Here is a 12,502-nt window from a genome sequence, read left to right as displayed (position 1 = left end):
TTTTATCAGTATTTTTTCTGGACTTATAAGTTCTGAAAACAGGAGTGCCCGGATGCCTCAGCTAGTTAAGCATCTGACTCTTGATCCTGGCTTGGGCCATGATCTCATGGTTCCTTAGGAGTCTCTCTCTGCTCCTCCCCCACTCATGCTTTCTCTGAAAATAAATAAATAAACTTAAAAAAAAATTGTGAAAACAAAGAATCACCTGTCTGCCAGGATGGAGCCCTGAATTGTGGTAAAAGAGTAGTTCCTGAAGAAGCAGCCTGAGCAGTTCGGGATTCAACAGCAGAGAGAAAATTCATCACTGAAGACTCTTTAGTGTTAGTGCTGGCACTGTTCACACTAGCATCAAATATTCCAGAAAGACCTACGTTTGAAGATAAAATATGTCACAAAGTAAAATATTTAATAATACAAAAGTATATTTCTGTTCATATTTAATTAATTTATTTACCTATTTTTTTTGAGAGACAGAGAGAGTGCACCTGGGAGCAGGGGTAGGAGGAAAGAGAGAATCCCAAGCAGGCTCCATGCTCAGTATGGAGCCCTTGGAACCTGACACAGGGCTTGATCCCATGATTCTGGGACCATGACCTGAGCTGAAATCAAGAGTTGAATGCTCAACTGACTGAGCCACCCAGGTGCCCCCAGAGAGTCCTTTTTAAAATAAAAACAGGGGGGTGCTTTGGTGGCTCAGTCGGTTAAGCATCTGACTCTTTGATTTTGGCTCAGGTCTTGACCTTGCTCATGAGACTGAGCCTGGCATAGGGCTCCATGCTGACAGCACAAAGCCTGTTTGGGATTCTCTCTCTCCTCTCTCTCTGCTCCTCCCCCCACTCGTGCACTCTTGCACTGTCTCAAATGTTTTAAAATAAATAAATAAAAAAGAATCCCTGAAATTTAAGGCCAAAACCTCTACAACCCTAAACTGTTTTATTTTGAAATAGCAAACACACGTGAATTTGACGAAGCATGGTTACAATATAAAATCTACAAAAATCAGGGTGCCTGGATGGCTCAGTCGGTTAAGCATCTAACTTCAGAAGCTCAGGTTATGATCTCACAGCTCATGAGTTATAGCCCTGCATTGGGCTCTGTGCTGACATCTCGGAACCTGGGGCCTGTTTCAGATTCTGTGTCTTCCCCTCTTTCTGCCCCTCCCCTGCTTGTGCTCTGTCTCTCAAAAAAAAAAAAAAAAAAAAAAAGGTAGAAAAAAGTTAAAAAAAAATCTACAAGAATTGGGAAGATCTCCCAATTAATTAATTATATAGATATTCCCTATCAGTAAAAGACAAAGCTTTTAATTTCATTTTCACTTTTCCCACAGCTCCATTATTTTCTGCCCACATTCATAACCCAAAATATGAAAACTGATTTTTCTTCTTATTCACTAAACGTAGCCAGATTAATTTTAAAGAGCATTTTTACCAGTTGGCTGAGGTGTGGCAGCATATCCAGGAAGCTGATGGGAGGCTGCAAAAGTCTGTCTCTGAAGGAGATCTGTTTCAGAGTGTGAGGGATGTCCTTCTTCATAGCTTAAACTAAAGGATAATAAAAATAAGTGACCAAAAACACAGCTCAAACCATATGATCAAAAAATTTCTAGGAGAGCAATTATCAAAAGTAGCAAAAGTCTCTGACTAAATTCAATAGATTTGATTAATAGATCAAATACGGTCTGACAATACTGTCAAAATGGGGAAATATATTGAAGATATACTAGGAAGAAAAATGATACACAGTATATTCCTTAATTTAACTTTACTTCCTTTTACTGGGAGAGAAATAACATGGTACAGTGGGAAGAGCAATAGCCTGAAAAACAGGACAGCTGAATTCATTATACAACCTCTACCACCTGCTTACAGTATCATTTGAATAAAAGACTTAATGTCAGACTGAATTCTTCATCTGTATGAATACAGAATTAGAGAAGATGATCTAAGGTCCCTCTAATTCTACCATTCTATGGAGTATCAGATAATTCAAATAAACTGATAATTAAATACCTCACCTAGACAATTTCAAGCTTGTACCTTTTGAGAGTAATTCAGAACAAGATATTTTTTATCCCCTTGACATTTATTTTGAATATTTTAAATCCAGAAAAGAATGGAAAGTCCAATAAAAATATTATACACCTGTTGCTTAAGACTCAATAATCATGAACATTTTGTTACCTTTGTTTTATTTTTCTCTACATACACATACACACACACACACACACACACTTTTCTTTACATATATACACTTTTCTTTACTAAACCTTTCTTTTTTTACTAAACCACTTGAAAATAACTTGCATAAGGACACTACATCTTTAAATACTTCAGCTGTATCTCCTAGGAATCGGTCATTCTCCTATGCAGCTAATTATCATTATAATTATTATTAGACTTGAAGAAACTTAACAATTTGAGTCAATAACAGTATGTAATACAGAGGTCATATTCTAATTTCCCAATTGTTGCCTAAATGTTTGGGATTTTAAAGCTTTTCTATGTAGGATCCAATGAAAAATTCAAGAATTACACTTGCTGGGGTGTCTGGGCAGCTTAGTGGGTTAAGCCTCTGACTCTTGGTTTCGGCTCAGGTCATGATCTCATGGTTCATAAGGTTAAACCCCATGTCAGGCTCTGTGCTAACAGCACGGAGCCTGCTTGGGATTCTTCTCTCTCTCTTCCCCTCACCTGCTCACACTCACATGTATGTGCACACTCTCTCTCAAAATAAACTTTTTTTTTTAAAAAAAGGAGAATTACACTTGGCTATTTCTCTTTAAATTTAGAACAATGCCTCTACCCTGCCTCTAATCCCAGATCCCTTTTGTCTTGATTTCATGACATAGACTTGTTGAGGAAAACAAGTCAGCTGAATGTAGACTATCCCAAATTCTGACTCTAAAGGATACCTCATGAGAAGTGCATAAATGATATTTTGTACTTCATACTGCCTCATGAGGATACACATAATGTCAGTTTGTCTCATTGTTGGTGATACTAATCTTAAAGTGGGTAAGGTACATGTCAGATCTCTCCATGTAGTTATTTTTTCTTCTTTGAAATGCAGTTGGGAGATGTTACTTAAGACTTTGTAAATACCTTATTCCCAAAAGCAAAGGTTTCAGACATCATCCATCTTTAATTAAATTACCACCTTGGAGATTGGAAATGGTAGTTTTCTAATTACATCATTCCTTTAATATTTAAAAGTATTCTTCTGTAAAATAAAAATCAGCTTCCCCCCTTTTTCTCTCATGTACATACATGATATTTACTTATATTTTAATAATATTTTTCAAAAATGTAAACACCTTACACTTTAAATATATCGCTGTAGACTTAAAAATTGAGGTACAGTTGACATATAATATTATATTAGTGTCAGGTGTACAGCATAGTGATTCAACAATTATATACATTATGGAATGCCAACCATGATACATGTAGTTGCCACCTATCTCCTATAACATGATTATAATATTATTGACTATATCCCCTGCTATCAACATTTGTATACGTCTTTCATGGACGTATGTTTTCATTTCTCTTAAGTTAAATAGCTAGGAGTGGAATTACAGGGTCATAATGTAGGGGTATGTACTACTTTACATTACCATGTAAGGTAATATATCAAATTTCCATTTTTACTTTTTTTTTTTAATTTTTAATGTTTATTTTTGAGAGAGAGAGAGACAGAGCATGAGCAGGGGAGGAGCAGAGAGAGAGAGAGACACAGAATCTGAAGCAGGCTCCAGGCTCTGAGCTGTCAGCACAGAGCCTGACGTGGGGTTCGAACTCACAAACCGTGAGATCATGACCTGAGCCAAAGCCGGACGCTCAACCGACTGAGCCACCCAGGTGCCCATTTTTACTTTGCAACCTTTTCACCACATATTTTCAGTCTTCTTAATTTTAGTCATTCTAGTAGGTATAGTGGTATCTCACCACAGCATAATTTGCATTTCCTAGTAACAAATGATGACGAGCATCTTTTTATATGCTAACAGGCTATTCTTTCAGCTCCTCTTGTAAAGTTCATTCTGAATTTTTGCCTTTAAAAAAATTCAGGTTGTTAGCACTTTTCTTATATTCTGGATCTACCTTTTTTGTCAGATATATGTATTGTGAATGTTTTCTTCCAGTCTGATGGTCTCCTTTATACTTTCTAGTGTCTTTCTTTTTTTAATGTTTGTTTTTGAGAGAGAGAGAGAGCGAGCGAGCGAGCATGTGCATGAGCGGGGGAGGGGCAGAGAGAGCAGGGGCAGAGGATCCGAAGAGGGCTCCGCACTGACAGCAGTAAGCCTGATGCTGGGCTGGATCTCCTGAACCGCTGAGATCACAACCCGGGTTGAAGTCAGATGCTCAACCAACAGAGCCACCCAGGTGCCCTCTAGTGTCTTTCAGTAAAAGGTTTTCATCAGTTTTGTGGTAAAAGCACGTAACAACAGGTCTACCCACTTAGCAAAGTGTGAAATACAGTAGTATTAACTATGTTGTACAGCAGAGCTCTAGAGCTTATTCATCTTGAATAACTGAAACTCTATATTCTTTGAACAACTCCCCAATTCTCCCTTCCCCTAGTCTCTGGCAACCACATTCCTTTTCTCTGCTTCTGAGTTTGACTAACAAGGTGTTAATTTTTGATCAACCTGACTTATATTTTTTTCTATAAAGTCAGTGCTTTTAGTATCCTGTCACTAATATATTCACCTGTATTTTCTTTAAGTTTTAAAGTGTTAGCTTTTTTTTTTTAAGTATTAGCTTTTATATTTAGGTGTATGAAATCATTTTGAGATAAATTTTGTAAGGTAAGGGTAAAGGTTCATTTTCTAAATTTCTTAAAAAATTAAGGCATAATTTGCATACAATAAAATTCACCCTTTCTAGTGTACAGGTCAGTGAGTTTGAAAAAATATGTAAATACTGCAAAAACTAAGGGAGAGAACAGTCCTAGCATTATAAAAGATTCCCCCATGCCCAACTATGGTTAGATCCTCCCACCATCTCCCAAGGATCTATTCTCTGTTCTTATAGTTTTCCCTTGCCCAAAATGTCAAATGAATAGAGTAATTTAACATGTTGTATAGCCTTTTGTGTCTGGCTACTTTCAGTTAGCTTAATGCCTCTGAGATTCATCCATGTTTTTATTTATACCAGTAATTCATTACATTTTATAGCTGAGCAGCATTCCATTATATGGATGCATCAGAGGTTAGTGCTTGTTTTAAATCCATTTATCACTTTAAGGACCTTCGGGTTCCTTCCTGTTTTTGGCAGTTATGAATAAAGTTGTCATACAACTGTGTATGTTTCTGTGTGAACACAAGTTTTCATTTCACTTGACTAAACATATAGGAGGGGGATGGCTGGTATGGTAATAAGGTAATGTTGAACTTTAAAGAAACTGCTTGTTTTCCAAAGTAGCTATCCTTTTTCTCATATCCCTAGTACTGTATGTCTGGTCTATGGCTCTGCATCCTCACTGGCACTAAGTATTACCAATTTGTAAGTTGCTTCTTTTCTTTTTAAAAATTTTAGCCATTCTAGGGGCGCCTGGGTGGCTCAGTCAGTTAGGTGTCTGACTCTTGGTTTCAGCTCAGGTCATGAGCTCACGTGATTCATGAATTCAAGTCCCACGTCAGGCTCTATGCTGACAGCATGGAGCCTGCTTGGGATCCTCTGTCTCCCTCTCTCTCTGCCCCTACCCTGTTCTCTCTCTCGCTCAAAAGTAAATAAACTTAATTTTTTTTTTAAATATAAAAACAAAGTTTAGCCATTCTAATTGGTGTGCAATAGTACCTCACTGTGATTTTAATTTGCATTTCCCTACTAACAATGTTTAGCATCATTTGCTCATCTAACATGCAGAAATCTTTGGTAAAATATCTACTCAAATCTTTTGCCCGATATCATCAAATCCTTGGTGAGATATACGTTTTGAAAATAATTTCTCCCACTCTGTGGCTTTCATCCATCCTCATAATAATGTAGTTAGAAGAAGAGAACCATTTTTAAATGAATTTTTTTGGATTTTATTTTTAAGTAATCTCTACACCCAGCGTGGGGCTCAAACTCACAACACTGAGATCAAAAGTCACATGCTCCACTGACTGAGTCAGCCATATGCCCCTATGAATTGTATTTTTGCTATTGTTGCTAAGAGATCTTTGCCTAATCCACTATCTCAAAGATTTTCTCCTTTTTCCTCTTGAAGGAAGGTTTGTTTCCTTCTGAAGTTTTATGGTATTACTTTTTCCATTTAAGTCTGATTCATTTGGAGTTAATTTTTTGTACATGGTGTGAGGTTAAGGCTTGAGATTCATTTTTTTAAAAATTTGGATATGCAATTATCCCAGTACTATATGTTGAAAAAAATTATTCTTTACCCATTGAATTGCTTTGGCATCTCTTCTTTAAAAAAACTAGCCATATATTTGTGGTTCTATTCTTATCTATTCTGTTACATCAATATGTCTGTTCTTAGGCCAATAAAACACAGCCTGGTAAATGATTCATTCAGGTTGGACAAATCTTCTAATTTTGTTCTTTTTCACAACTATTTTGGGTATGCCAGGTATTCCCATATAAATTTTTGAGTCAGCTTGTCAACTTCTACAAAAAACATTGTACTGAATCTATATATGACTTTCAGAAAAACTGCCACCTTAGAAATACTGAGGACTCTAATCCAGGAGTATATCTATTTATTTAGGTCTTTAATTTCTCTGCAGTCTTCTGTAGTGTTTAGTGCATAATTCTTGTAAGTATTTTGTTAAATTTTTTAAAAGTTTCTTTTTTAAGTGTATTTATTTTGAGAGAAAGAGCATGCGCACATGAGTGTGATAGGAGCAGAAAGAGAGGGAGCGAGAATTCCAAGCAGGCTCTGGGCTGTCAGTGCAGAGCCCAACATGGGGGTTGAACTAACGAACCAGGAGATCATGACCTGAGCCGAAGTCAAGAACTGGATGCTTAACCGACTGAGCCACTCAGGCACCCCAGTATTTTGTTAAATTTATCCCTAAGTATCTCATTTTTGTTATGTTGTTCTAGATGTTTTTTAATTATAGCTTTATTGATATGTAATTCACATACCATAAAGGTCATCCTTTTAAAGTGTACAAATCAGTGCTTTTTAAGAATATTCAGAGTTGTGCAACCAGAACCATAATCTAACTTTAGAATATTTTCACTGCCTCAAAAATAAACCTGTACCCACTATCATTCCACACATCCCCTGGCACCCAGCCCCAGGCAATCACTGATCTACTTTTGTCTCTATGGATTTGCCCTACTCAAAGTATTTCACAAAAATGGAATCATACTATACCTGGCCTTTTGCAACTAGCTTTTTTCACTTAACACAATGTTTCCACGGTTCATCCCATGTTACAACATCTATATATCAGTACTTCACTTCATTTTATGGCTGAATAATATCTCATTTTATAGATACACATTTTATTTAGCCACTTAACAGCTGATGGACATTTAGGGTGTTTCCACTGTTTGGCTATTATGAATCATGCTCCTAGGAAAATTCATGTACAAGTTTTTGTGTGGATGTATGTTTTTTCTCTTGGGTGTATACCTAGGAGTTGAATTTTTGAGTCATATTGCAACTCAAATATGTTCAACATTTTGAGGAATGGCCAACCAAAATAGTGGTACCATTTTACATTCCCACCAGCAATGGTTAAGGGTTACAATTTCTCAACATCTTTGCTGACACTTCTTACAGCCTGTGTTTTTATTATAATAGCTATCCTAGTAGGTATAAAATAGTATCTCATTGTGGTTTTGATTTGCATTTACCTAATGATGTTGAACATCTTTATGCTTCCTGACCATCTGTATTTCTTCTTTGAACAAATGTCTATTCCAATCCTTTGCCCACTTTAAAATTGGGTTGTTGTTGTTTTTTAAATCAAGGTGTAAGAAGAATTCCTTGTACACTCTGTACAAGTACCTGACAAATACATGATATTTAAATATTGTTTCCCATTCTGTAAGTTATCTTTTCACTTTCTTGATGGTGTAATTTGCAGCCTGAAAGTTTTTTTGTTTTTTTTAATTTTTATTTTATTTTATTTATTTTATTATTTTTTAGATTTTTTAAAGTAATCTCCACACCTAACATGGGGTCAAACTTACAACTTCAAGATCAAGAGTCGTATGCTCCACCGACTAAGTCAGCCAGGTGCCCTTGAAGCCCAAAAGTTTTAAAGTTTGAGTTTGTTTGTTGGTTTGTTTTTTTTTTTCCTACACCAACAACCACTTCTCCAACTCTCTGGACACCAACTGGGTGACCATCCAACAATTCGGTTCAACCTTGTTTGTTTTTTTTTTTTTAATGTTTTATTTATTTTTGAGAGAGAGGGCACAAGCAGGGGAGGGGGAAAGAGAGTGACAGAAGATATGAAGCAGGCTCTGCACTGACAGCAGCAAGCTGGATGACGCAGGGCTCAAACCCACAAAATGCAAGATCATGACCTAAGCCTAAGTTGGATGCTTAACCAATTGAGCCACCCAGGTGCCCCCTAAAATTTAAGTTTAAAATTAGATGCAGGTAAGAGCACCTGGGTGGCTCAGTCGGTTAAGCATCCAATTTTGGCTGGGGTCATGATCTCACAGTTCTTGGGCTCAAGCCATATGTTGGGTTCTGTGCTGACAGCTTGGAGTCCGGAGCCTGCTTTGGATTCTGTGTCTCCCTCTCTCTCTCTGACCCTCTCCCGCTTCTGCTCTGTCTCTCTCTCAAAATTAAATAAACATTAAAAAAATTAAAAATAATTAAATAAATAAAATTAGATGCAGTTCAATAGATTTTTTTGTCACTTGTGTTTTTGATGGCATATCTGAGAAACCATTACTTAACCAAGGTCCTAAAGATTTATTCCTATGTTTCCTCTAAGAGTTTTACAGTTTTAATTTTTCCATTTAGGTCTACAGTGCATTTTGAATTAATATTTGTACATACTATAAGGTAGGAGTCCAACTTTGTTCTTTTGCTACTCATTTTGAATATAATTTGAAATTCTTTAATAATAAAAAACATGAATGAGCATTCATTGGCTAAAGTTGAAAGATTTTAATCCTGACAATAATCTGATAGTCACTGGTTTGCTGACATCACTTATTTTTTTAAAATCTGTGTTTAAGTTTTTTTAGTAATCTCTACACCCAATGTGGGGCTCAAACTCATGATTCCAAGATTAAGAGTCACATGCTCTACTGACTGAGCCAGCAAGGAGCCCCAACAAAAGCCAGATTAAAAAAAATTATCTTGGTAAAAAAATATGTCTCAAAACATGGTCAACAAATTCCCATATTTGAACCAATAAAAGATTTCCTTTGAATAAATATACATTTATTTAATATCGGACTTACCCTGGTATAGTCCTCCTAGCCCCCCAGGTCTGGATGGGTGGTACGGATAAAGACAGAGAATTTATACTATCCCCATATATAATCGAAAAATTACAGGAGCTAAGACCTTCTCTAAGACCTAGAGAAGAGGAGGGAGCCAAGAGATAAGAGATGCAGTTGTTTTAATCTTCATATTCCCAGCCTAGCATAAACTTCAATCTTCTATCCCTTCTCCACACACTCAAAGTAGGGTAGACTCATTGTGGAAGATAAGAAGGATCAGAATTTTGCAAGGGAAGTATCATCTTCCTTCAGCTGTTGTCATTTTATTTATTTATTTATTTTTTTTTTATTTTTTTTAACGTTTATTTATTTTTGAGACAGAGAGAGACAGAGCATGAATGGGGGAGGGTCAGAGAGAGGGAGACACAGAATCCGAAACAGGCTCCAGGCTCTGAGCTGTCAGCACAGAGCCTGACGCGGGGCTCAAACTCACGGACCGCGAGATCATGACCTGAGCCGATGTCGGCCGCCCAACCGACTGAGCCACCCAGGCGTCCCAACTGTTGTCATTTTAAATGACAAATTTTAAAAAAATGACATTTTCCTAAAAATTAAAATGAGCCAAAAGATTATTCAGTTACCACTCTCTACCTTAGGTCTGAACATTCTTTCCCTAAACTTAATTTTAATCTGTTTAACAAAGAAAATTAAGTTTTTTATTTATTTTTACTTTTACTTTTAGAGAGAGAGAGAGAGAGAGAGAGAGAGAGAGCGGGTGAGGGACAGAGGCAGAGGGAGAGAATTCCAAGCAGGCTCCACACTCAGCATGGAGCCCAGGGTGACCCTGGGAACCCAGGCACCCCAGGATCTCATATTTTACCTTCAAGGGAATCAAAAGCCTCTAAAGAATTTTAATCAGAGTTAAACAATTAAATTTGTATTTTAAAAGAGTGGTTTTTAACCAGGGGTGCCTATTAGCATCATCTGGTAGTTGTTGTTGTTCTTGTTGTTTTTCCTCCAAAATATACCTTTCCAGTTCTCACTTCCAGAAGTTATTTATTAATAGTTCTGAGACAAGACTCTGTAAGTCACTTTGAAAAACTCTTAAAGCAATTCTGCCATGTCCTAGCAGTAAGAATCACTGTGTTAGAAAGACAATCTGATAAGCAGTGTGAAGAACAGAGGAAGCCTGTGGGGCACCTGGATGGCTCAATCAGTTAAGTGTCCAATTCTTGGATGCTCAAGTGATGATCTCACAGTTTGTGAGATTGAGCCCAGTGTGGGCACTGTCAGTGAAGAGCCTGCTTGGGATTCTCTCTCTCCCTCTTACTGCCCCTCTCCAGCATATGCTCTCTCTCAAAATAAACAAGCAAACAAACAAAAAGGACAGAGAAAGCCTGAAAGCAGGAAAGCCAAGATTCTACTGCAGAAATCCAAGTAAAAGGCTGTAAAGACAGAACAGTGGCCACAGATAGACATTTGAGAACTCTTAAAAACAAACAGAACTGACGAGGTTTGGCCAACAAAGATTTGTGGGAAAAGTCAGAGGAATCATGAATGATAGTGAACCACCCATAAGGCTGAACAAATCCAATTGGAAGAGTTCAATTCTGGATGCATTAAGTTTGAGGTGAGGTGTTCTTAAGAGATAGAATGAGGAATAATCAAAAGTGGACTAATGAGGGGTGCCTGGATAGCTCAGTGGTTTTAGCACCAACTTCAGCTCAGGTCATGATCCCATGGTTCGTGAGTTCAAGCCTCATGTTGGGCTCTGTGCTGACAGCTCAGAGGCCGGGGCCTGCTTTGGATCCTGTGTCTTCCTCTCTCTCTGCCCCTCCCCCACTTGTGCTCTGTCCCTCTCAAACATAAAATAAACATTAAAAAAAAATTTTTTTAAAGTAGACTAATGAACATTCCCATTTAAGACCCAGGAAAGAAGTCCGAGATGAAAATAAAAAATTGGGAATCATTACCAGTTGGGTATTTTTGAAGTCATGAAAGTGGGTGAAAATGCCCAAGAGTGTCTTACATGAGAAACAGGCTGAGGACAGAAGCTATGCGGATACTGCTTTTGGAGGATATAGTGATCAGGAAAAAGTCTCCACAATATTAAACTATTCCTGTGCTAAACCAGAGGAAGAGAAGAGAAAAGTTATGCAAAGGCCTGAAGTAGGTAAGAGTTTGCTATTATAGAGAAGCTGAAAGAAGACTAACATGCTTTGAGTGTACTGAGGGAAGGGGACTGTAGCAGGAGCCTTATTTACCTGGAGGGTTAACAGGCGGCCATGTAAAAGCCTTGTGGGCATGGTAAAGTTTGGATTTTATTCCAAGTGCAATGGAATGAGAGTGCCTAAATACATTTTTACAAGGTAACACTGGCTGCTGCTTCAAAACTCCCTCAGTTCTCAAACTAAAATTGAAAGCAAAGGGAATCCTAAAATCAAATACACTTTTCAGTGTCAACTCCTACCCTCATATACACATTACTTCCCAAATAGCTCCAAGTTTCACTAAAAGTTGCTTTAAAAATTAATGTTAAGGGATGAAAAGTTTAATGAATTTGGCTATGAACTGCTGAATAATTCCATTGTAATGTCCTTTAGTTGTAAAAAAACAATGAAAATAACAGAGTTGTTGATGAGAAAACATAATCCTTTCCTTTGTACTCAACTTTGTAGAAAATCATAGAAGAGACAAGTCTATGGGTTAAAAATGATGAACTTTCCAGGGTATCATTGGTTATAATTAAAAGGATAATCACAAATATTGACAAGAATGTGGAGAAACAGACCCCTATACATTGCTGGTGGGAATGTAAAATTGTATAGCCACTTTAGAAAACAATTTAGCAGTTTTTCAGAATGTTCAACACAGAATATCCAGAAGACCCAACAATTCCACTCCTAGGTGGAAAACAAAACATATGTTCAAATACTTTCATGCAAATGTTCACAGCAGCATTATTCACAAGAGCCAAAAAGTGAAAACAACCCATATATACAACAACTACTGAACGGATAAACAAAATGAGCTATGTCTATGCAATGGAATACTACTCTGCTGTAAGTACTTATAGTACTGATTGATATATGCTACAACATGGATGAATCTCTAAAACAGTATGCTTAGTCAAA

The 12,502-nt window shown here is 37.1% G+C and overlaps 1 protein-coding gene across 3 annotated transcripts in view; it reads right to left on the bottom strand.

Moving 5' to 3' along the window:
• Nucleotides 1–12,502, bottom strand: part of QSER1 (glutamine and serine rich 1) — an 84,223-nt gene that overhangs the window by 45,925 nt on the left and 25,796 nt on the right. For all 3 annotated transcript variants that reach the window (XM_045484889.1, XM_045484890.1, XM_045484891.1), the window contains exons 2-3: nt 1,429–1,541; nt 206–367 (exon numbers count right to left, since the gene is read on the bottom strand). In XM_045484889.1, coding sequence (XP_045340845.1) covers nt 206–367; nt 1,429–1,541 — 275 coding nt within the window. The remainder of the gene's footprint in view (nt 1–205; nt 368–1,428; nt 1,542–12,502) is intronic.

This window comes from Leopardus geoffroyi, chromosome D1 (assembly GCF_018350155.1).
Source record: "Leopardus geoffroyi isolate Oge1 chromosome D1, O.geoffroyi_Oge1_pat1.0, whole genome shotgun sequence".
Classification (NCBI taxonomy): domain Eukaryota; kingdom Metazoa; phylum Chordata; class Mammalia; order Carnivora; family Felidae; genus Leopardus; species Leopardus geoffroyi.
This window is presented reverse-complemented; position numbering and strand designations above follow the sequence as displayed.